At 44.3% G+C, this 26,556-nt stretch overlaps 1 protein-coding gene across 1 annotated transcript in view; it reads right to left on the bottom strand.

The window, feature by feature from the left end:
- The window catches only part of LOC146204800 (nose resistant to fluoxetine protein 6-like), a 54,733-nt gene that overhangs the window by 6,000 nt on the left and 22,177 nt on the right, over nt 1-26,556 (bottom strand). Inside the window, exons 3-11 of the mRNA XM_084605199.1 lie at nt 21,869-21,989; nt 18,950-19,037; nt 18,141-18,235; nt 15,324-15,500; nt 14,761-14,854; nt 14,568-14,669; nt 12,756-12,921; nt 7,168-7,250; nt 1,803-1,925 (exon numbers count right to left, since the gene is read on the bottom strand). Of these exons, the coding sequence (XP_084461325.1) occupies nt 1,803-1,925; nt 7,168-7,250; nt 12,756-12,921; nt 14,568-14,669; nt 14,761-14,854; nt 15,324-15,500; nt 18,141-18,235; nt 18,950-19,037; nt 21,869-21,989 (1,049 nt within the window). The remainder of the gene's footprint in view (nt 1-1,802; nt 1,926-7,167; nt 7,251-12,755; nt 12,922-14,567; nt 14,670-14,760; nt 14,855-15,323; nt 15,501-18,140; nt 18,236-18,949; nt 19,038-21,868; nt 21,990-26,556) is intronic.

The raw sequence follows: 26,556 nt of genomic DNA, 5'->3' as shown, positions 1-26,556 counted from the left end.
TTAACGCCACAAAAAATATTTTTGCTCTTTCATAATAATGTTTTTTTTTTTTTTTCTCATAATAAAAGCCGTACTGATCGATGAGAAAATTGTACGTAAAAATTTTCCTACAAGCCTATTCAAACTCCCGATGCCCTTACCAAAAGGGATATGCTTTGCCACCATTTTTAAGTGAATGGTGGTGTAGCGTAGCTTCTGCGACCGGCGCTAACATCGGCGCTGACGCACGCATTTCCCTTGCGAGATCGGCCGCGATGGCAGCAACTCTCATTCGCCTTTTTTTTTTTTTTTTTTCCTGTAGATTTTAACAGCCCCGTTTTGGCGAGTTGCGGTCTCTCTCTGATTTGAACGAGGCACCGACATTGATTCAGGCCGACTTCAATTTGTCTTCAATATCCCTTTAAAGGTGTTGCTCACTAAATGAAACAGTGGTTCAGTATAGACAAGTGAGACAAACGGAGAGTTTGAACACATTGCCCCATGGTTTTCTCATATTAATTTATCCTTTGCTAAGCCACTGTTGAAAATAAGACTGAAATATTAGCGGAGTTTTTAAGTCGCCAGCAGCAACAACAATGCAAAATAATCACCTACCGAATGCGTTACATCAATTTACCCTCTGACGCGTCGGAAATATTTACGAGCAAGAAATGCAAGGGGGTCAGTGGCGAACAGTGGCTTGCGATTTTCCCCAAAGAGAAATTCGCTACCGCAAGCATGAATGGAGCTGCGCCATTCTGTGTAACAAAGAAAAAACTACGGTTTTCGTTATATTTATTTGTCTTCGGAGGAATGTTTTTGAAATAATCCAGTGCTTTACAGAAGAGCAGGGTTATTGTCGGTTCAGTATTTATCTGGCCATGCTAAATGCGGACACTTTGAGTGCTAATTACCGAGGAATACTCGAAAACTTTTTTAAAAAGAAAGGTGCCAATGCTATTACTACTTAGGAGGCGAAAAATTACTCAAAACTTGAAAGGAAATGTGAGCTGGTATTTGTCACTGTGTGCGCTACAATCCGCTTATTACGTTTTGGATACAAGCAGACTTCCGCTAGGTCAAAAAATAAGACATACGTCTGTTAAATGTATTCCGTAATCAGAGTGGGTTGTCATACCTTCTAATTTTATGTCTTTAAAGCGAGGAAGACTGCTGACCGCAGCAGGCCAACTACGTTTTGTTCTGAGCGTTCGTGAACAAGAACGATGTAACCAATATGGACCCTAAGTTTAAGAAAAACAACGACATATTTTTTACAAAACATTTCTTTCACTGGGTAATTCAGAATAATTATTTTATTCAGAATTTTTTTTTTTCACCACCGATATTAGAGCCATCCTGTAATGTAGGGAGGGCACTATGCAAATGCGGAACTAGTTGCGTGAAGCACGACCTAAAACATTTGACATCAACACTACGTCACGTTTCTCATCAGGCATAGGGTTCCTTTCTTTTTTTTTTTTTTTTTTTCATGACAGTGGGAAAATCTTGTTTGCTTTTCTTGCTCAATACCAATGCGGCCATTTGCATATAATATTCTCACTGCCTTAAGACAAGATTGGCGGGTGGCTCTTACTGAACGCACACAACGCAACGTGTGTACAGGAAAAACAAAAATTAAAGCCTCTTCATCCTGGACAAATGAACGAAAGCTTTTATATGATAAACATTTATAGTTACAGCCTAAAAAAAAAAGCGGTGTTGACCATGCGGGGCACTATGTCTGTATGGGTTAATTAGGCGACTACTCAATCTCTCTACGAACGTCAGACCAGAACTTATAAACAACTGTTAGTGCTTACCTCATGTCATTTGTCCCTCCAGTGAACGCATAAAAGAGGCCCCACGTGTGAATCTGGATGCATGTCAAGACGCAGAACGCAACGGCAACGATGGCGCCGATCACGTGAGATGTCTTCGGATACCTATACAGTAGAGGGCGCACGTAGGGGAGGAAAACATTTTTATTAAGAGGCAATGGTAAAGAGCCAGTACGCTTTCTGCATTCTTATAGTCGCGGGCTTGAATCAAACTTTCTCGTATTTTTTTTTTTTGAGCAATTGGGCATGGCTAATTTCTGATTGATATCGGATATGCGCGTCATGCTAGACCATTGTAGGGCCCAAGAGCGTCTTGACGCTTATTCTTACAATTAGACTGCATTTTATTACCTGAAGATGGTTAATATCTGCTCTCATGAACGAAACAAAAATTCACGACGAGCTGCATGAAACAAAGCAACGTGAGAATTCTCTCTCGCGTCAATTGTCCTCTAGAAACACAGCGCAGAAATGCGCAGGTGCGTGTGCTGTTGTTAACCACTGCCACTAACAAAGCCAAGACGTACGGCCTACTGGTATAACTGCGCTTCTTTGTCATCGGTACGGACGCCACAGTTGGAAAGCGAAGTGATGTATTATCAAAATACTATGGCGGAAAAAAATTGGCGGCACCGTCTGTGCTACATCTAGATAACCCCGCTTCATGAATGCATTATCACTGCTCAATATTTTGGTCTCACGTATAAGCAGGGAACAGCCAAGGAAGGTTGTCAGCAAAGAAACTCTTATGCTTCTGTTTCGTTCCGTCCCTTGTGAGCACAGAGCAATCAAGTAGTGTGTACGACATATCTGCATATGATCATGGCCTGCGATCGCCGTCTTGCCGTAAGCACATATTTTAATGTACAGGGGTAGTCAAAAGTTCCAAGACCACATGATCTGCTAGTGAACGGTCAGGCAGCTACGACGCCCCTAAATCTCATACTATGTGTGGAGTGTAGAAAATGCATTATTCTAACCCCTGAGATAATTCATAGCTTTAATGGGACCTCAAAATACCAGGATATGCCGACCAGAAGCAGAACCTGTGGCCTGGGAACTTTTGAATACCCGTGTGCGTACTTTCCGATTCTGTTAGCGTTGTGTAGGTGAGGCTGCTCTGACAGATGCAAGGTAAATGAGGAAGCTACCTTCGGCACAACCGTATTCATAGACATTTTACGCACGCGAAGAGCCTGCCAGACACAGAAACGATCACATTCTAAGAAATAAATGCAGATTCTACAAGACGACAAGCTGTCGGGCTAGTTGGTTTTCCAACGTTTTTGCAGCGCGTAGCCGGACAAGGACAAAGCACGGAGGAACAAGTAGGACACACAGCATGCGCGGGTGCGGAAAAGAGCATCTGTGAGGGCACCTCAACAAGTGCTCGAACGCAACTGAGAACGGCTGACAAAAAAAAAAAAAAAGAACGTTGCACGTTTCAAATGGCTAAAACGTCAGCAACGTTTTCACGCAGTCATCTCGTTTCGGCCATCTAGTGAAGATATTGTGCATTCGTAATCGGAAACATTTATCTCGCGTACGGTGTCCGATATGCAAATTGTTATGTAGGGTATACTGCTGGGCTAGTTGATGGTGGTGTGTCCCTAGTCCTTTGTCCTTGTCTGCCAGCGCTGCGATACCATAATGTTTGAAAACAAATTGTTGCATTTCTTCTTGTGCCTCTGTGCGTATGAAATTAGCGGATATTTGTTGGAGAGTTGTCGTGCTTTGCAAGCTAATAATAATGTATGCGTAAATACCATGACCTGCATGTAAGATAAGAGCGGCGGTAATGGGGGCATTTGTTGCAGCAGCAATCACTTTTTGGGCGGACACGGTTTCTGAGACGCGCCTATAGTCTGAAAATTTTCCTTTTTATCTATTTCTTTCCGTTATCTTCTGTCTGCGCGCGACAGGGATATGAGCCCAGTTGGAGAAAGTCATTTAATCGTGCTGTGGACGGTCGGACGGACTGACAACAGTACACATACAAAGAAAACTGAGAATTTAACTGTGCAGTGTAGCATTCCTGCCTTAAAACGGGCGCTGATAAGGAATGTTTGCTCTCGGTTGTTTTACTCTTCAGCGGCAGTACCCCCCCCCCCCCCCCCCCTTTTTTTTACAAAGGCCTCGGAAAACGCTACGCATCAAGAGGAAATGCCTCTCAACGGAACTGCACATGGCCATGACACTTCTCAGCCAAAGTACATTGCTCCATTTAAGAAGTGGTAATTAAGGATGTCTTTCGTCTGTGGTGATAATGCCTTTATTTCACAGCCCAATTTCTCACCACAATACATAAGCACTCATTAGACTGGGATGAATGAGGCCTAATGACTAACCCGTCGCTTCAATATCGTGAGCGAACCGGTTTACCGGGCACAAGGGAGCGAATGAAGATGCCATGACATGAAAAAAGGCAGGCGAGACTTGGGACGGGCTCAGGGATGAAAACGGACGCAGGATAAATACAAAATGCTTTGATTAGGTTGTGGAAGGCAGTAATTCTGCCCTGGGCTCAGCCGTGCGTGCGAGTGATAAACGAGAGCGGTAAGGAGTCTGCATTTATACTCCTGTAAAATTTGCGCGGGACTCGAAAATTCCTACCCCGGAACGGACTTGGGCATAGCTTTAGTTTCACGATGAGGTTTTCGAAAGCCAAGATCAAAATTTTCGAGCACATTAAGTTGCTTCATATCACCGAGCCAGTATGGTAAACTCAACAGCTGGTCCCTAGGAATGGCTCCGTTTTTTCACTTTCACTGGGCCCTGTTCACAGAAAAGATCGAGTTTGCAACTTCTGATAAAATAGCAACAACGTGAGCAGTTTTCGTTTTCTTTCATCATGTGCCGCGCATTGTTGTCTTTATGGTTGGAAAAACATGCGCATGGCCTAGTTTAGCGCTGGCCCTTTGCCTCCTTTTCATCCGACCAGAGTAAGCGGGATCGGAAGATGCCTTGATATTTTATAACCTTTCTCAATAACACGACTAGGAAATCAAATAGAATGTTTTAATGCAAAAAATTACGGAAGTTTGGAATTTTCTAGTTCAGTTTGATAAGCTGAGTAGAAGGTACCGACTTCACAATGTTGGTAAAATATTTATAGGAATCCCCCAAGGCGGAGTAGGTTTCTAATAAGGGAGTAATTACTCATTGTCTTCCACCCGAACGCAGCCATACGGCTACAAAGGAAAGCTTGCCCCGGAAAGGCGGTGGCGCCGGGTTCGATCGCCGGATCAGGACGAATTTTTATTTAACTACAAAGTTTCTGAGAAAGCTGTATAGCTTTCCTTTGTAGCCGTATAGCTGCGCTCGGGTGGATGACAATGAGTAATTACTCCCTTATTAGACTTTATAATGCCGGATCTCAGCAAATGTGTCCCTCTTTTGCGACTAATTGTGCTGTTCTAAGGCGTGTTTTCACAGTTGTCGAGAAAGAGCACCTATTATTTGCCTTCGCAGCTATTGTAAGGTCTTGAAAATTATTTATTACTTTCAGAACGCCGGAAAAAGTGTTCAAATAGGAACGCGGCCTAATCTGCGGCGATATTCTAAGAGGCGAGCTTATTCAATCAGAGAAAAAACAAACACGCTAGCAAACAAATATAGCATATTAAACATTAAGAACAAGAGAAACCAATCTCGGCATCGTGAAACAATGCGCATTCAGGGCCGTAATATTGCAGATTATTTCTTGGGTGGACGAAATCTTCTCACGAGTGATGCAGAAGACGGGGCAGTTTCTTTTCTTTGTGCGCGAGTGGTACAGCGGCATTTACCATTGTGTGCACTTATGTGTATGTCAGCAATGCATATGCGTATACATATGGGAACAGCTGGCAATTGCCATCTTATGCACTAAGCAAGATATATTTCTCCATTAGTCTAACGCACACAGAGTAACTCCTTGATCTTTTTTTGCGCATGCTGCAGAGATAGTGTGTCCACAAACAAAGGAGAGGACAGTGGTTCAGTAAAGATAGCATACACTATTCAATTACCCAAAAGGCAGCCAATGCTTCCGCTCGGGATGTCCCGCTCGCATTGCCCCTTCATTAGTATGCGGGTCAAGCAGTAACCGCTTATGGAGCTGTTTCTCCAGCGGGGTATTCACGGAACGCAAATTTCCCCGCCACATTACCCTCTCTCGTAATACACACGTATACGTAATATTTACGCAGTGCGTGCAGTCACTTCGAATTGCTCGCACGTAGCCGGGATTTTCCTTCCGAGAAGTAGTACGGGGCTGCATTCTCGTCTAATAACAACGCGTACTTGAATAAAGGGTTGTATTGCGTCGTACAGGGGGGAGATAAGACGCAAAGAAAACAAGAAGGCGGCATAAGAACCCCCAGCGGGGCCTCCAAGCTCAGAACCGCTCACCTGAACGAACATAACGGAGTATTAAAAAACACAATGAAGGTAATTCCCCCCCCCCCCCCCCAAAAAAAAAAAAATTAAAAAAACTCTCAATAGGGCCGATACCATCACCTGACGCCAGCCGCGGAGCTCTCCCGAACCCTAACCTTTTTTTACAAGCGATTTTCTACTTCCCTCAAAGCCTCGAAAACTGCGCGCCGTGCAATAGTCAAGAACAGCAACGCTCTGTTACTCTGTCTGGAAATTCTCCAACCCACCAGAGACCAAAAACTATCTAGAACCCTTTTTTCTCCTCCCGGGAGGCTGACCTGTCCGGTTCAGACCCGAGCCAGCAGCGATGGTTGAGCTTGTGTGCCGGGTCTCGTCAGTCATCGGGGTCCTTGCTGGACTGAGAACTCCGTCCACAATAGAAAGCTACAACTAAACCTTTGTTTTGAGGCTTAAAAGATATGACCTTATATGTCACAGTTCGGTTCGAATATGCACGAAGGCGACGCTCCTCTGTGGCGAGTTCCTACACTAATTCAATGAAACTGAATGATTGCCTTTTAAATAACAGTCTGGCGAATAGTACGAACGGATTTTTAAACTATAGACCGAATTACTTTATATTGTTTTTGAAACGAAGGAAAAGCCATCATATAAAGTTTTCAGCGCGAGGAAATCTAGAACTTTCTCTCACACGAAACCGAAACTGAGAGCACGAGGTGCGGCGCACCGGACGCTCGGTGAAAATGCAACGTCCGCCGATGGCGTGTTGCATTGACTACAAATTCGAACTGCCTGCTGCACCGCAAGTGATGTCCGCCGTGACTGACAGTCATTGAAAAAAGGAGCTTTTTTTTTCTTTATTTCGAGCTCCCTTATTTTAACAGTCTTAAACAATGTTTGCTCCATCTTTACAGTAAAATGCCACTGTCGAATAAAAAGCGCAGTAACTGCAGGGGTCTTCACTCACTTGAGGAGGAGCAGGGTGAGCGGGAAGGCGATGAGCATGAATATCTGCATGTCGGTGCTCACGTACCAGAGATGCCGGAAACACTGAAATGAGAACAGAAGGGAAAGAGCGAAACTCAACAGTGATGACTCCATGGTCAGCAGTGATGTTGTACTCAAACATTGTACTCTTGCAAAATATAAGCGAATTCGAGTCAGCTCAATTCGAATACGGTAGCGAAGAGCGCGTAAAACGCAATCACAATACTTTCACATCTGCAAAGTAGAATTTATTAGCTTGCAAAAGGCAAACATAAGCTTGAGTGGCAGTGACTGGCAGAACCACGAAGAACAATAGAACTGAGTATTCAACAAGAACCTGGAATCAAGTTTTACAGGCAAGTGCGTAAGTGAAACATTTCATTACTTTGTATGTTTGAATGGAAAAAGAGCATCTCATCTGGCAGCTTATTTTGGGTAAGCGGCACATAGCACGATCTAGTGCGATTATCGTATTTAGTGCGCATCCGAGGCAGCACAAACCGCTCAAGTGGACTCAGAGTTCGTCCAAGTAATACGAAACACAAAAGTCATTGGACAAAAGACAGTTTACCATTCGACGCTCTACTGACCCAACTGTGCACCAAGCGAACTTGCAGCTTTTTATGATAGCGTTCTCGTAGTAGTTTTGTTTTGTTTCGGGAGCATCTCGCATCATTTATGTCGCAGATAAGGTGGCTTTACACTTCATATAGCCGACGCCGTAAAAAAAAAAATAATAGTAATTGAACAATGGGCATGGTAACACGTATATTTACACAACCGTTTTTTTTTTCTTTTTTTGCTGATATTTTTTAAAGAGAGTTGCATCAAGAGTTGCAATTTCAAGCGTAATGTGGAACCGCAAAGTGGAACTTTTTATGATCGTTCGGTTGTTTACTAGATGACGTTTCGCGTTTAGATGTTCCTATTTCCAGGAGCAATGACATCTTCTACGAAATATTACATATTTGTTAAGGAAATTAACCCCTGGTATTTTGCGCCGGAAACTCTCAAGTTGTCCTTTAAAAGTCCTGAATATGCTACTTGGGCGGAAAATATCCTTCGTTTTGATGAAAGCAAAAAAGAGAGAGAAATCGATCTTAAAGGGTTACGTGCAACGGTTGCCACCAATAACAGGAAAAAATCTGGCACCGTCATATATCAAAACGCATCATTACCTTTTTATTCATGCCGTACATGACACATAAGAGTGTGATTAATGATCCCCCAGACGAGGGGCCGGAAGGATCAACTTGCCGCCGCCAAAGCCTTCGCCGGCTTTTTGTTCTTGACGCATGCGAATCGAATAATCGCCCCCGTTAATCGGACTGCTTGAGGTCATGTACTAGCGCGCCTCAAGCCTCGTGTGCTCCAACGCTGCTTACAGAGTGGAGCACGCTGTGCCACCCGGACTGGGCACATTTATTTCTCTTTCTCTTTTCGTCTTCCTTAACACATGTTTTTACAGTGGTATGGCGTAGTGACGACTACTTACGGAAACTGCTGCCGTTGTTTGCGACCCTTGCTCAAATATGACAGCTAATCCTAATTCTCTCTTTTATTGTAAAAAATTATTTAGCTTATTGAGTGATTTCAAATAAAGCTCATTTGCTCATTGCCCCCTCTTTTTCTTTCTAAAAAAAAAAAGGCCATGTACATACATAAAAATAACAAACAAATAAAATCCATAAAGAAACCGTGATACTCTGTACGCCACTACGGCAGTATATGACAGGGGCCAAGACCACTTGGGACTCTAGCAGAGGCTGAAGCATAGCCTGTCCCGGGCCAGGCCCAGCTAGGAGAATACGCTGCTTCGCTGGGCCTCAGTTGGGTATGATTTTGAATGTGTGGGCACGAGCCAGTCTTAGGCCCGTGCACACGGGTCCTGCGTTCAGTTTTTTTATTTGTTATCGCAGACTAAAGTAAACTTGGGGCATTCTAGCAGCGCCATTAATTAAACAGGACCATAGTGGGGGTATAGAAAGAATAAAAGATTGCTCTATGTGTCTACTATAGTTACATTTCTCTAGTCTGGAAGCAATCCCGGCTCCACAAAGTCATTAGTGAGTTCTGTGTTGCCCTGGAATGCAGGAGGACGAGTTTATTCAGTGTGACTCATAATGTAGTGTCCAGATATATCTGGACGTGTGCACCCGGCCTCATAGAAAGCCAAACAATACTGTTCAGTGATTCAAGAGCAGCAGCGAAAGAACGCTCTAGCATATTCTAAATGGCAAATTCCAGCAGCGGACAGCGCGGCGTTCTTTCTGGGGCGCTGTAACGCCTGACCCTCGGCACGATTGCATGAGTATACGTTCACCTGTACTCAAGTACAGAGCACCCCTAGCGTGGGTCGTTTCAGCTATCTACGTACTTACGACTTCGGTTCTACCAAAAAGAGCTTCGTATCTGCCTCGCATGTCTTCGATTTCCATTCGCGCTTGCCAGTAGAGGCTTGGAACCTTATAGAAACCGCTCTAAACAAACCTTAATTTCACTGTTCTACGGGCAGCCGTTTGTCGCAGCCAATTGTCGTTGATTGCACCTCTTCACCTCCCAAATACACGCTACGCTATGAGAAACTCCTTTTAGGCGTAGTATGCACTGACTATTTCAAGCCTTAAAATACATGCTACGCAATAAACAAGCGCATTTTCTTCCGTCTTAATAGAAACGTAACCAGTGAGGTCTTAAGCTTAAACTAAGCAATCGTGCTCATTAAAAAAAAAAAAAGAAATTCATTGCTAGGCTGCAGGGATGTTTTAATATTCCCAAGTCACTGACCATAAGAAGTTTTGAATGACAAAAAAATCTAGAGTTAATGAAAAGTGATTGATTACAAGTGCGTGCAGCCCTTTTGATTAGGCTCTAAGAACTCCGGAAAAACTCACAAATGCTGTCACTCTTCGCAAAGCCGAGTGAACGAGTCCGCCTTATCTTCGCTTCTTTTTGGTTTACCAAACCAATTTCTTCAATCGTTATAGCAGTTTAAGCACCCTTGCCGGCCACTTCTTTAATCGTGCAGTAGGCAGCTACCTGCATATACAGTAAAAATTTTCTTCTTGCGCTTCCGCGCGAATGGGCTCAGACCCGAGCCAAGCCCGGCTGGCATCGTCAGCGAGGTAATTAAGCGGGCCAGGGTTCGGGCCTCAGAATGAGGCCCATGCAGTGATCTAGTTGAGACCCGTATCGCGCAATGAATTAATTATGGAGACGAAAGTAGCCTGCAGTCTTTTTGTGCACCACCGCTTTCGCGGAATTCGCCTACAGACATTTAAACCGTTGGATTATGGTGGGTCGCTGCATGAACAAATCTTCGCGCGGTTAAAAATTAATCCGCCGCGAAATGGACTTCAGGCGGCATAGAAGACTAACACACATGCTGTACTTCTGCGCAAGGAGTGAAGAGTGGAAGAGGCTGCTGCCCGCACATATAGAATCTTTCGTTTTGCACTATTTTTGTCATGGTTCGAAACAGAACGTCTAGCGACTGATGCCACAGCCTCTGGCTAATCTCAATACTTACCGACAATAGCCGGTAAATCATTAGGCTACTCCAATGTATAGCCAAGTTAATCTAGATAAACTGAGTGCCACTGTGTACAGTTGCTGTCACGCATGGATTTCTCAATGCTAGAAACGTTACCTTTACTTGTATAACGGAGGACCCGAGTTGGCTATATTTACACTGCACTTGCATCTGATGCACTGCACGCAAGTCTCTAATGAAAGCCGATCCTTAATTGTGCCCATACTGACCATCGATCTGGCAGCTGTTATTGGTCGCATAAGTTGCGACACGAGTGCAAACCTAGATGCAGGTGGTCTCGAAGTGTCATCGCGTCAACTCCAAGCTAACGGCAACATGTGCTAAATACCGATAAGTTTCACTTTCCAGACTAGGAGCATTCTTGACGAAGATTCGCTTTAGAGACGGGTGTCTAATGCGAAAGTTTTTTTTTTTTTTTTTTGAAAATGAGAGAAAGACATTTTCATGTGTAGCTTACGCGTAACGCTGCATATGCATTTAAGACATGCGAAATACGAACATTTTATGCAAAATGCTGTTGAAAGTAGATTGATTGCTAAAGAGCGATGCCACGTACAGGCAACGAAAACTTTTCTTCACTTTAGTTTTTTAAAACAAGTCACAGTTTATATTCTGGCTAATTTCAGGCGATATACCCTCAATAACAAGACATACATTCAGCGTGTGGGATGATGTGTACCTGTTTACAAGGAGGCAAGGAGGCCGCATCAGGATGCCTCGTTTATGCGACCAACAATATTTCAATGCTGGAATGTGAAACGTACAACTGTTGCGTGCGATTCAGTAAATCGTAAAATGACTGTTGTAGCTGTTATTAAAGTTTGTTCAGGACGCCGACTTGATGTAACTATACGGCTTTTTTTAAAGGATGTTTTGGTTGACTATGATTTAGGCAAGCCGCGTAATGTGATCAATTCCGGCACCACTCTGCAAGCGCAACACAGCTGGCACACTCACGTGGAAGATAACTGAGACAAAGTCGATACTGTCCGAACAAAAAGAAAAAAAAAAAGCCAATACCAGCTAGGCTATATGGTTTTTATGCTCTTCTTATTTTGCGCCCATGTATGACAAATTATCAGTAGTTCATAAAGAGGGCAGCCTGGGAATTTCTCGAGGGAAAATCAAACTCCCTCCCCCCCCCCCCCCCCCCCTTTTTTTTTTTTTTTGCAGCAAAGTAAGTTCAAGGAGTGTGTATTTCTTCTCCAAAACGACTCTTGCAAAAGTTGGGTGTAAACCCGTCACCGCCACAGTTTGGTACTTCTTGTGTATATCAGCCTTCAGTGAGAAGGGCTCATTTCGTAACTTTGAAGTTGATCCAAAACAATGTTTTCATCCAACCTAAAGGTCACAATAGGCACATTCATGCAATGAATAATTACTTCTAACTTAAGTATAGGTACACCGGGGGTTGTAAAGATATACATATATAAGAAGCCAGCAGTCCGATAAACAAGGGAAAGCATATCGGCATGGATTTTGTAACTTGTGATGTTGAAGTGAATTATTAATGCATGTATTTCTTTTACGTTTGAAAGAAATAATTTTATAGTATAAGTAAAAACCACTGCCTCCGTGAGCGCTTTCAAGGTTACGTTACAAGCTGCATAAATACTTAATAAAGTAGAAAACTGAGCAGCCGCATCTGTAGCTTAGTTCGTACAGCAGCGGGTGCAAAACTCGGAAGTATTGGATTCGGATCCCACAATGGCAGTGGCTGTTTTCTTGTACTTTGAAATTATTTATTCAAACTTAACATTAATACTGTATTAATACTTCCGTCAAGAGCACAAGTTGAAAGCTTAGTTTCCTTGTTGAAAGCTTGCTTTCCATACTTGCTTTGAGTGTTGGCTTTTTTTACATCCAGCGCCATAATGTTTCAAGGCCTTCGCAAGCTTAATTTATTATCCGCGATAAAAACGCAATTCTCCTTTTTTTTTTTGTTTTGCCCACGTCAGATGACAGAGGCCGTGGTAAAGGAGGACAGTAATGGCCAGCTCTGCCGGCGCCCTTACCAGTTCGCCCTCTTTCACAAAGTTCTCTGTCAGTGTGATAGTCTTCCACCAGCCGCTGTAGCAGCCTCTGATGTGCTGGTTGAAGGCGTCTTGGTCGGCGGGCCCAGATCCCATGAGAGGCAGTAGCAGTCCCGCTACCAGCACCACCAGCGCTGGGATTGTCAGCCTGAAATATGTCGATGGTGTCAGCTTTCGTCGACATCTGTGCGCTTATAGCAAAAGCTTCAGGCAAAAAGTTCTACTTCGCGTCATGCCTTATGCCGATGGTCGAACTGTTTAAGAATACTAAGATAGAGCAAGGTTCTGACGATCGCACAGCAGGAATTTGCCCTTCCTATAATATCCAACCTCTCAGCTCGTAATATAGTATACTAAGAGCTCGAAAACTGCCAGCTCGTAATACCTTTGGTTCCACATGGTTCCAACTGCTCTGCTTTAGCACATTCTGCCTTATTGTCTCTTTTGCCATATGGTTTTTGTGACTAATAGAAGCAGCAGTGTCTACCTTGTGATATGTTTTCCAAAAATGCTGCCTACCCTACTTCCTCCAATTTTTAAAATTCTGCTGTGGAACGCAATGAGCCCTGTTCATTTGCACGTTCACAAGGGAAGAATGTATTAGGCGGAGAGAGGTACAATTGATCTGCTAGCCATCTAGTTGTGTGCATAACTTGAGTTTTTTTTTTTTTCGAACAGTTGCCTATGGCTCCTAGCTCTGTATCTGGTCACAATCTGCTAAAAAAAAAAAAAGTCCAGACGTGCCTGGATCCTGTTTTTGAGCCAATGGAGTGGGCAGTTTGAGAAAAGCAGTTAAGATAGAAAAGCCATGAGCCACATGTAGGGTACAACTTATCTGGATTGATAAAATTTGTCTGCAGAAGTAAAATTAGAAAAGCTAAGTGGGCAAAAAGAAAAAAAAAAAAAGACGTCAATTGTAAAATTAAAGTTTTTGCCGTGGGAATAGTCAACCAAGAGAGAGAGAGCGGAGAAAACCTTTAATGAGAGGCCTGTATTTGTGAGCATGCTTTCTTATTAATAACAAAAATGACGACATCTTTTGCAGCCATTTAATTTTGGAACTCATTGCCTTTAACACTGAAAACTTATATGTCTTTGCACACATTTAAGAATAACTTGAAGGAATATTTGTTGAATTGCTGGTGTTTTATATTTTTTATGCCTGATACCTGTGTTAGTGCCTTTGTTTTTGTGTAGAACTACTGATTCGCCTAATTCCTGTGTTAGTACCTTTGTTTTTGTGTAAAAATACCGATTTGCCATGTTTTGTATATTATAACCTTTCGCTAACTTTGCGGTTATTATTTATTTTGTTGTAGTGATCTATCTAGGGTCCCGATGCAGTCTTATGACTATGGGACCCTCGTCTGTATTTTTATGCATTTTGTAAATATGTTCAATCTAATAAACTTTCACTTTCACTTAAAAAAAAAAAGACTACTGCCGTAGTCTGAAGGTGCAGTTCGATGTTTATAACATTTTTTCTTGTTTCGCCGCAGGATGGCGAAAACTGATACGAATCTACAAAACCACAGCAGCCGCTGTTACTTTCCAGGACAGTCACACCATTTGGCTAAAAAAAGAACTCAGCTGAATGCTCCTGTGTTAGTAGACAGACAAAAATCAGTAACGACCCAATCATCGTGACAACTCTAAGAGTGGTTTACTTAAAAAAAATATTTAGCTTAACATATTAGAGGCTTCCCTGAAGCTGCGTAATCATGCATTTATGATTACAAAACAAAGACAAAATAAAAATTAATAAAAGTAAATTAAAACAGATGCCAGCTTTACCTCAAGTAACGACGTATCCCTCGGCTAATATACACCAGTAGCAAATTATTCTTTAGGACAGCCGACCGGGATTCCATTACCAGGTACGAGAGAAGAAAGCCACTGAAAAACAAAGCATGGAAGCAGGTCAATTGTTCCACACGTTGGAGTTTTATGTTGCATTCGGCAGCATAAGAGAAACCACTATTCTTACCTAATGAAGAAGAAAGTAGTGACGCTGAGAAAAGCATTGATGATAAACTGAAACATGACGTTCCATGTCATAAACTCCATGGTGTAAACCGCATCTGGAAAGTCAACCAGAGTGAGTACGAATTAAGCAGGCTGAGCACCACTTTTTAACGAAAGTCCTAGCAAGAAGTTGCTTAAGATATCTTCATAGAATGGGGTATTTCTAGAACACGATTGTACTCAATATTGCATCAAAACATACGTCTAAGAATGGAGCAGATAATTATTCTGTTTTAATAAATCATTGTAGTTATTTTTCTGAAACTATTTCTGTCAAACCAGGTTACAGCTGGAACGACCATGTTTATACTGCTTTTCCCATAGAAATATGATAAATTAGTGACAAGAACCGAAATGTTAACACCCAATGACTATTGAGAACTGCCTTTGTATGGAAGGATGAACAGGCCACCGAGGAATTTTTTTCTCTGTTTGTATTTTGTATAAGGCTTCCATTTTTTAATGAATAACTGCAAATTCATTGGGTTGAAACAAATATTTCCATACTTCTGAAGTTTTACTCACGGAAGAATCCAGTGTCCACAAGTATATAGGAGTGGCCAAATACAACCCAAAAGGCCATAATAACTTTAAGGCCAGCCATGAATTCCAGCGGCTTGCGTTCCGGCTTCACCTTTGTTCGCAGCAGGTACCAGGTATTTGTGATAGCCGAGAAGGCCAAGAGCACCCGCAGTGGCACACCTGTGAGAAACGTTCGAGAAAACAATTAATAGAGCACTGAGAGTGAGAAATGCGTTATTGACACATGAGCAAGGAAGATGGCAGAAAAAGCTGCCACCGCAGCACACATTACACTGAAATAAACTGTCGAAGAACGCACAATCTACCATACGCTTATTGCTGAGGGTAGTGGTGTGAAATGCGTCACGCGCAAAGTAAGCCAGCAAATTAAAAAAAAAAAAAAAGAAACCGGGGCAGTTGAGAGATTGACGCCCAGTAAGTAATGCCGGTAGTCGTCTGCTTCAAATGAAGTGACTTGCTACTCGATAATTACTTCCTTTTTAGTCAGCAATTATTAACTTGTCAGCTGTTATAATACGCGGAATCGTTTAGTGAGAAACATGTAAAGCTCGAAAAACAATCATAAAGCTCCTAATGACACAGCTTTCGGGCTCGTGGCTTTAATAAGAAATTGGCTGCTGCTGCTGATGATGATGACTTATTGACCATTCCTTTTGTATCGGGTGAGCACCGTGTTGGTGCTCCAGCCATTTATGAACGTCTCACGCCTAAGAGATTTCATGACCATTACCAGTCGAAACTGACGCAACCGCGGTCACTATGAATAAGCGAGTTTCACGAGCTTCGATCAGAACGTCAAAATACCGTTGATGGATGGTATGTTCCACTGTTCTTTCAGAAGTTTTTGTGCCAGTTTTTACAATTATTTGTATAGAAAGTTCTTATATAATGCTTATCACGTATCTTCAATGGTTCTTACACTCGTCATTACGCTTAACCAAGGCCTGGTGAAGCCGAACACGACAAAAGCAGAGTGACCAGGCTTAGTTGGAGCTCTTAATCATGCATATAGCAGGTGGCGGTTGAGGCATCTCTTTACAATCGGCTCGCCTGGACTGCGCCCTGTGTGCCTTGAACTAATGCTGACGATTGGTGCGTCTTTAGCGGCCTCGGAGAAGAGTGTTTCGTGTTGCGCTCACCAGCCACTGTTCGGTACTTCTTCTTTGTAGTCGTTGTGACACGTCGAACGTTCTTGTTTTAGTCTTCAGACATGGCACATGTTCACTACGGAGCTTCTTCTTCTTGTTTTTCTCGCCTCTGTTCATTGTCGTTGTCTTCTTTCGCGTGTGTTGCAACTTCTGTTTCACCGTTGAGGCCCAAACTCGTTTGTGTTACCACCACATATAGAGGTTTGCATCAGGCGGTCGCCAAGAACGCTGTTTCGTTTTCATTCTCGGAACATGCACCAGCGGTTCTTTAGATTATTTGCTCACGTGATATGAAACAGCCTGTTTAGTCACTGCGTGCTGGACAAATGAAGAAAAGGAAATAAGCGTGAAAAACATTTGGAGGGCGCTTAAACTTCGCCTTAAGAATAGACACGATAGTGTGCGCGCTCATTGCCTCATTTGTTCTTACTTTGTTGCTACTGTGATCAAACACGCTTCTTTGCCTATTGTTAAACGACGTTGACATTTAAGCTCAGCATCTTTGGCTCTAAGGGCCAACTCAGCTTCAGCCCTGCGTTTACGCTCGTCGGCAGCTTGCTGACGTTCCGGCTAGGTTTCTTCCTCCCACTTACAGCGCTTCGCTTCCGTTTCTGACGTTCGGGCCTCGGCATCCCGCCTTCGCTTCAACCATCTAACTGCTTAATACGAAGCGTTCTTCTTCGCCTTCTCGGCATCCGTCTTACGACTGATCGTCAAGCAGCACGATCATGACAAGAAACATCCTCAAACGAAACCCCCTCACTATTGCACGCATACATGCAATGTCAGACTTGTTGCCGCACTGGTACCGGCCACAGGTCATCGCACGTGTTGAAATTAAGCGACACGCACAAGAGATTATTAGTCTACACCACGCTCGTTTCATTCACTAATCACACTAACAACCACCCCCAGTCGATCAACCGACACTACTTGTATCAATATACACTCATTACTAGTCATTATCATTTTTCGGCATCTCTTTCGATTCGACCTTGACGTGCAGTTTGATGATGCATAGAATGCGGAGACGCATCTACCTTGGCGAACACCTATCAGTTCTGTAGTTTCGGTGGCTGCCACATCGCATAATGGTGCCACTCAAATGTTTTGACTCGTCCTTGAGCACTCCCTCTCAAGTCGGTGTACGGCGACAGCTTTTCGGCGCAGCGAGATCAGTATGCTAAGCGTAAAATAGGCAACCAGAGAAAAGAGTTTCACTTCAGAGAAGACTCCTCGAAGAAACAAAAATAAATGACAGGTTATCGGGTTTATTTCCTTCTGAGAATAAAAATTTTGAATGAGACTGAAAAATTTAAAAGTTATATTATACATTGCAGCTGCCAAAAATAAGATTTTCTTTGATGCTTAGCACCCTTATTACTTTTTGTGCACACTGAAGACATGAACCATCCAGCCTTTTAGCCGCCTGAGTCAGCTTTTTGTAACCTAATATTGAGCGTTGGCGGACCAGCACCACGCACAGAGAAAGCTGCAGTCCTCCGCTCACACAAACATAATTATTGGATGGACGGACTTTTGTTTAATATTTGTTATGTGGTGTGGTTTTAAGCACGCAGTAAAATTACGACAAGATTCGTATCACTGTAGCTTCAGAAGCCCATCGCACAGAGAAAACGACAACACTTACTGGCGGTAACTTTCTTCTTTGGGCATCTTTTCATAATCATGTATTCAGTCGCTGTGCCGAATAAGACGAGCAAGAGTAGAGATCCTAGAATGGCCCTGAAAAATGAGGGGAAAAATCCTTTGAGGTGAGTTCCTTCGTGAAGAAGAAAAGAACCCTTAAGATAGGTCAAATCTAAATTTGCCTTGACAATCCTGTCTTTACATGATAAATCTAAATTTCTATAGAAGAGTTACGGGCACAGTCCTTGCCATAAATTGACAGGACACCAGTTTTGTCTCTGGAACACGCAGTAGGCTCCTTTTGCGTAACCAGAGCTCCAAATTTATCGAGAATAAGATGAGCTCTCGTTATTATTTCTCTTGAGCTAAGGATGGCCAGAACTGCGACAAGAGACCCTCTGAATGGCTCAGTAGCAAACGCTATCAGCCGCATACTTTTGACGAAGATCCCACACTGGCAATGCACTCAGTACAGGCATTCCCATGTTTGTTTTAAGTATTAGAAGCAAAATATATTCGTGAAACGCTTTGATTTTTGGGATCTAACGTCGCACGTGACTCACGCTATGACAGACGCCGTAGTGGAGATCTCATAATTTCTACCACCAGGGGTTCTTTAAGTGCACTGATATCGAACAGTACACGGGTGCCATGCGTTGTGGAGACTAAACGCGGCCATCGCGACCGGGGTCGAACCCGGGTCCTCGGGAACATCAGTAGAGAGCCCTAGCAACTGATGATGATGATGATGATGATAAGTAATCACGGCGGGGCTGCACACGTGAAAGTCCCACTCAGGGCGATACTTACAAGCATATGACGTGGACTTTGGTGATTGGTTTTGGATCGTCTGTTCTGCATGAAGTCACGGTGGCGTTGCCTCCGTACATTGTGAATACTGAAGAAAAAAAAAAAAGAAGAAAGAAACAGAGTGCTCATCATAAAACAGAGTGAAATGAATTTTCAGATACGCTATGGCTATGCTGTTGCCCCTAACCGAAGCTTCAATACCTACAAAATTTTTATTGTTATTCGTGCACTGGGGGTGATCGAGAGCTACAAATGTAACCATACATTAAAGAAGAAAGGCACACGTGTTCTTTTCTTTTCTCACTTTCGGAAAGATTGGGAGAGATTTGCCTATGAAAGCCACGTACATTGTTCCTGATTTCAACATCTGTGTCTGCTGTGACAACGCTTCCGGACGCAGGCTTATATATTTATCCAGAATTAGTTTTCGCGCTCAAATTTTAATTGCCTTCAAATTTCACATCATGGTGCAATTTGGTGGCGGATTCTTGACCAATACTCTTCAGTCGTGCTGTCAGAAATGGCGGTATGGGCCTTGGCCACTGATATGATGGCGCTGTACTGCTCCATCCCACCCAGAGCCACCAACGGTAAAGCCGGTAATTTTCCCCATGCACCCTCTCACACGTGTAGTGCGATGGTGGCCGAGCAAAGCGACAGTCATGTACAGTTTTGAAGCATTGATGACGTGTCGAAAACGTCAATGAGCGTTTTAAACCCGGCAGTTCGGATGTTGGTGAAGGTGTAAACTGCTGAGCGCGTTTAAGGGCGTCCGAGAAATTCCTACCGCCACAAGACTTTAGGATATTAAAAATGCGAGGATGAGAGGAAGAGCTATCTTCGCTCACTATCAGCCCCCTAGCGTGTATTTTTTTTTTTTTCTTCTACCATCTGCATGTGCTCTCCGCCGGCTTCAGGGCTGGCGGACGATGCGACGCGCACGTAGAGCAACGGAACGCCAGCAAAGGAAGGAGGCGATTGATTGCAGTAAATGTGTGGGTGCATCGGCATTAGCTAAGATACGAATATTACCGCTGGCGGAAATGACACAAAAAAGAAGCTTCATACTCGTTCTATATAACTTCGCCTCACCTTTTGTGTTTTCTGTTTATTGTTTTTTCTCGGTACCATGTGCTGAAGGGATCTGCCTTTAAGAGGCTATATGTATATACCTACCTTGTACACCGTCACTCGTATAAGGTGTTTTCTCGTCTCATTATCCCAAAAGTTTCGCGGAATCGATAAGATTGCACCTTTGAAAGCTTCCGACAGTGTTGTTGTGGCTGTTGTACTGAACAACAGTATATAGATGGAACCGTCTTTCGTCTAGCACTCATGGCCGCATCATCGTGAGCAATAGAAATCAACAATAATAGAAGATGTGGCTAGAACATGAGCTTTTTATGACTGCTCACCGAAGAGGGCGCAGCGTATACAGACTTCAAGCACCAGCTCACTAGGCCGGTGTCAAAATCAGTTACTTTGAGAAATACTGCGCTTTAACGTCGTGCTGCTCGTGGCCAGCCGTCGTCTTCTTGGCCCACACTGTCGCTGGGGAAAAAGCGCCGCCATAATCTGGAGATGATTGTTGTTTTTTTTTTACAATAAGTAAAAACACACTGTCGCCTGCCACAGGGTTTACAGCACTCAGCGACACCTTCAGGATGATCGAGTTTCTCTCATAATAAAAGCTTGCGTAATTAGATAAACCATTCTTTTACTTGAGACGACCCAAATGAGTGCGTGAGGATGTGTTGTGTTCCCAAAAACTCACCGCACGTAACAAAGGCACGGTGAAACCTTAGCGGAAATGAGTGGTAGTGCTTTTGTTTCGCAACTCGCAAGAAAACGAGCATGGCTGCATGGCTTTTATTGCGAGCCACGAGAAATAGCCGTGAGAACAAAGGCCCGATTTCTTTCGCATGTTAAAACAAGGAGCTGATGTTAGTTTTAGCTTCTGAGACACTTTAACCATCCGCAGCAGTAATCGTCTGCTGGTTCGGCTCACGTTCGAGCCGAAAGGACCCCAACGGAGACGCACAACCACCTTCGTAACGTCAGTCGCATGGAGAGGAGGAAACGTCCTAGGCCTCGTTAGTATGGCTTTGCTACAGAGCAACATAACGTGCGTGGTAACGCGTTGGCTTACATGCATACTACGCAAGACTGGGTGACAGTGTTCATAACATGTTGAATGTGGACACCCCCCCCCCCCCCCCCCCCCCCCCCCCTTTCGTGTAAACATGGCCTTGACTAATAGAAAGCTGAGGCACAGTTTTATTTGGAGCCGCTGGAAATACACAATTAGTACTCTAAGCATTTCAGGACTCAAGTTTGCCTTCCAAAATAGCTTTTAATTAGCCTTCTACATAGACTTCCATTCTTAAAACTTTGAACACTTTTGGAAACAAGTTCCTAGTAACGCGAGGGGTTGAGCGATGCTTGCGGGGAATGGGTATTTGTAAACACACAACAAACCTGCCGCTATTTCAGAGAATGCGTGTTTAACATTCCCGGTAATATGTTCATCTTTAACTGTTGCGACCAGGCTACCGCGTCTTCAGCCGAAGCAGGAGCGTCAACCGCAGCCATGGGCGCAGTGGCATGGCAACGTTTGCCTCAAACTGTGCAGTTATCGACGTTATTCATTATGGCTTTGTTATAAATTCTCACTTCAGTCGCTGGCGCCTCTAACTAAATTAACGGTTTGTTATTTTCCCTGAATGGTCGCCCGTTAAAGGAAACCGTCATTTTAGTGCACGCAGAATCAAGATAATTCTCCCTACTGTAGAAATTTCGAAAGCACCTCTCGCGCTCCCCGTGAGTTCTCTAAGCTGGAATCTTCGCAATGTAAACCGTCAAAGCTCTACGCACGGAAGCGGCAACGGAGCCCGCTTGAAATGGCGGTGAGCCCCTTACTTGAGCGGATCATGAAGGTCATGTCTTCCGCCGTGCACGACGAGGGCGTACACAGACCGCCCCTTGTGTCGATGCTCTGGAACTCATGGGATGATGTCGCTGTAAGCGGATTCTTGCGGCCCTAGAATGGAGAGGAGAGGAACAGATGAAAACAGCGTTGGGCGTAATTACAAAGCTCTGGTGGCAAGAAGACGTTTGCGATTTCCTTGTCGTTACGACACGAAGCAAAAAAAAAAAAGAAATCCAGAGGGCCCTTGGGACCACTAAAGTGCGATGAGATGAAAGCCATTATAGTGTGGTGAATCGTAGCCCTCGACTACAGCACCTCTGTCTCCCCCTCTTCTTTGAGTCCCACCTTCCTCCCTTCCTTTACAGCGAGATACATGTGTCCGCGGAGAATTGTGACGGTTAAAGTAGGTACAAGCGTCCCCCGGCCTGGCGCTCGGCTTTTCTAGGGGTGTGCGCTTGGGAAAAGCTCCGCAAACCCCGCTGCGCCCCTCCTCCGCGGTGGGCCCAAACCCAGTTTCGAACCTCGCAGCCTGCAAAGGTGGTTCAGTTTGTCTTGCAGAGGTACTTCCTTTGAGACTCACCTGCAGTGCTCACTTTGAGCCTCAGCTGCAGGGGACGCTTGCACCCATTCTTACCGGTGGGTGTCCGGCGGTGGGTTTCGAACTAACCGCCTCCTGCAGCCGAGATGGGCGCTCTAACCGCGGAGAATTGCGTCGGATACTGCGCCTTTTTTATCCTGTAAATCAATGTGAAATGCCGACGATACCTGCTGTACTAACGCCTCCTAGACATCTGTTTCTATTTGCAGTGTGGCCTTCGAGGAAGCGCCAAATGAATGGCGCCGCACGATGACCAGTCGTGACGGTACATCGCGCACCCCTTGTCGAACACAACCAGCATTTCATTGAACGCATCAAAGTTCTCCGGCGCTCTATAATTCGTTTACAGGAAATTAAAGGCGCAGTCTCTGTCACTCGTGGAACCGGTAGAAAAGGGGAATTATGATCAAAGTTTCACGAATAGATCATGTTGTTTACATCGTTGGGAAGGGGTTTATTTTTGGGATGTATTACAACGGACCATAAAGCAGGATTTTCCACTAGACTCGCACGGCATTCGATATTTAAGCGCAGAGAATGAGGATGGGGGGGGGGGGGGGGGGGGGGGTTCCATTTGACGTAATTATGCTACGGGTATCCACTGTATATGGCGCTCCAGAATGGCAGGCTATCACTGTGACAGGGATGCAAGACCTGTTCGAATTTATTTTCGAGGGAGTATGGAGTAGTTTATTCCTATTCAACAAGTGGCTGCAGAACCTCCCGAATGGCTCTCAAGGGTAGAACCTTTGTTTTCACTGCGGGAGTTTTGATGCGACGAGGCCAATCTAACGCTGGCTGATCATGACATTCATTCATGTGTATTGCCTTGTGTGTCTTATTGCATGTTTTGATCAGTTGCCGTTCGTGTTGTTTCGTGTGCCAAAGCCAGGCAATAAAGGAATTAATATTCTGCGGGGTGGCGCAGTTGGTTTAAGCGCTCGCCTGGGGATCTAAAAGACGGAGGTTCGATGCCCGGTGGAGATATTTATTTTTAACTATCTCTCTTGAAAGTGTGACACCCTTTGCCGACAGCCTCTGCCGACAGCTCCTGCTGACAGCGATGAGGCATTAAAGGCTTCCGCCTTAAGACATTGCTTGAGGAACTGTCTGTACCGTACGTACTTATGCATGGTCCGTATAGAGCACTGATCTCGTGCCTGCTGCTGCATCAGCGTGAATAAGACGGTATGATGAATGGGGAATCGAGAGTTACGGGACCAAGATTTCGCGGCTGTGAATGCGTACTTTGATGATTAATTGGAGACTTCAGAAAAGCATGTCTCTTCCCGAGTGCGGGCAAATAGTCTTCATTGTTTTATTTTTGGTCGGGGCCTAACAGTGAAGTTTAAGTAAAATGCAGAGGCATGCTTATGCAGGTGCTACCATCACTTCCACCAGCTAACCGATTTTAGCTGATTGATTAAACTGCTAAACGATGAATGGAAAGAATACACCTGACTGGTGGCAAATATCATAGATGAAGCTTTCAGCGTGCTTAAACACCGTAACAACAGTGGTTTTGTTTGTTTGATTTCTCGGGTTTAACGCCCCAAAGCGACTCAGGCTATGAGAGATGCCGTAGTAGAGGACTCCGGAAATGTCTACCACCTGGGGTTCTTTAACGTGCACCGGCATCGCACAGCACACGGACGCCACTTGGTTCCGCCTCCATCGAAACGCAGCCGCCGGCAGTCGGGATCGAATCCGGGTACTCTGGCACAGCAGTCGGGCATCTTTGGGCAGATCAACGCTCATATGCGCGGAGCTGAAGTTCACGCAAGTGATAGAAATTACACTTGGAACCTAAACATTGACGTGAGCCCACTGCACGTGTGTACAACGTGCACTTATTTAAACAACAGCTGCATAAAGGTGTCGATTTTTAGTCATTATCCTTACCTTGTTGTTCCCGCGAGTGTCAGTGAAGCCTAGTTCAAGCTGTTCGCTTTTAACTCCCCGCTTTTGTGCTCAGTGTACGGCTTTCATGTGAATGAAGCCAGAGGCGTGTTCGTTTTATTATTCACGGGATCACTGCACAAGGTACGAAGGGTGTGGTAAGAGTATGACTCAATTGGATGGCTGGAGGGAACGGTGAAAATTTTTAATGTCACTGCAGCTGTGTCAGTGACGAAACGAGGTTTTGAAGAAAGCCGATGCCGCCTACTGTGGCGCTATAGGATTCTTGACCACATCATCTACTTTGCTAGGGAAGAGGGGAGCGAATTACTAAGTTTCATTTGAAGTTAAACGTAGCGATCCACTTGCCGGACATGGGCTTGGTAACTGGAAACTGAGCAACCATCATTGGACGGTGCTGTTTTTGTGCTCTTAATGGTTTGTGCAGAAGATGTAGCAGAATAGCATTTTGTTATTTGAAAAGGTAATAATATCAAACAATGTCTTGTAACTCGAACTCTAAAGTTCTGTCAGAGAAACTAAGGCAGGTCCAGAGACATTGTCCATAATGACCTTGGTTGAGTTAAATGTCGTGAAGTACGGAGACACAACCGTCGGGTGCATTCTCCTGGTCTGAAGGACACATTACTTCCTTAGTGCGTACTAAGTGGCCTAATTTGTCAAGCGATGGTCGCCCTTCGCGCGAACGCTTCCACTTTGCTGATAGCAGTAAAAGAATACTGGCAGCCATTTCACTCTGTCTTGGGATTCCCAGGATGCCGCGCGCACTTGTCTGGCGAGCAACAACACGCACTGCTTGCTGAGATCACAGCCACAGGAGAACAAACAGGGTGAAACTGCGCCGTTGATTATTTTAGTAAAAACCCGGACAACAAAGAGAGCCCATGATCTCACGTGTACGCTGTTTTGACTCCACTGGCCGGAGTAATTAGTTCTGTTTAGGTCTGACATGCTTATACGAATATAGGAGTGCTTAATGTTCAGATGCTACGCCGAAGGTACGCATTTTCTGAAATGCTGCTGACGGGGGTGGGAGTCTCGTAGATAAGCAGACTTTAGTGGTACTGGCGCATGTCTGCCCCATTCTAGAGTCAAACTGTAGCCCAGCCACTTAGCTTTCCTTAAAAGGACACGTATGCGGCGCATACAGATTTCAAATAAGCCTTTCAAAGAATTTCGCCCGAAACATCCCGCATGAAAAATAGAACGCCCTCGTAGAGAAGAAATCTAAAGAATCTGCGTCACTGGTGCAGAGTAAAACGCGGAAACATCCTTCCTCTCCTTTTGGTATTTTTAGCCCATTTTCTTTTCCAACAGTGGCGTATAGCACCACCCGAAAAATATTTCTGCCAACGCCACTGACGCACACGGTGCGTGTAGAGCAGTGTGAAGTCTTAGTCAAAAGTTTAAAGCCCAGATAGTCTGTTTCTAAGGCGTGTAGCTGTGCTCCTTTAGTATTCCTGGAAGTCCTTCCCATTGAAAATGATAGGACATCAATTCTAGTTACCTTCAGGATATATGAAACCCTGGGAATGCAGTACGAGTCACGCGGTGTACAAGCCCCTGGGCTCTAAGCTTGGCAAAGGCTGTAAATGCTAGCGCCCACGCGGCGGCGAAGAAACGGGCCTTCGCACCAATTGATAGTTGGAGATGAGTGCGTGCCGAACTTTCTACATTATAAGACAGGTATGGCTGAACATCAAAGATATGGCAAACCTCCTCAGTGCCCGCGTGTGCTTTGGCGAGACAGTAGTCAAAGCGCGTAGCACGTGATGTGTGTGGATGGACGAAGTTGACCCACGTGCATGTCATTGTATACACTCTCAATCATTTTAAGATTAATCTGAATCTTTAGCGTCTAGGACGCCTTTCATATTTGGGTTTATTTTATACACCGTTTCGTTCCTTTGAGGATATTTGGGGAACGTGTTAAGAGCTACCAGCATTGCCTGTAGCGTGCCATAGTTAGTAACTTATGTGTAATTCACTTTATTATTTGTCAGCACTTTAACATAGCTTTACCAAGACAGCAGGATCGCTGATTTGTGTAGTAAACGTGATCATCGCTCAAAATAACAAATAGAAAGAGGTGCGAGATGCGAGCTCCCGCCTTCTCACATCATGCCGCCCCACATTGCACAAATGCTCTGCAATCACCGA

This window comes from Amblyomma maculatum, chromosome 1 (assembly GCF_055883805.1).
Source record: "Amblyomma maculatum isolate TAMU_Amacu chromosome 1, ASM5588380v1, whole genome shotgun sequence".
Taxonomy (NCBI): Eukaryota; Metazoa; Arthropoda; class Arachnida; order Ixodida; family Ixodidae; genus Amblyomma; species Amblyomma maculatum.
This window is presented reverse-complemented; position numbering and strand designations above follow the sequence as displayed.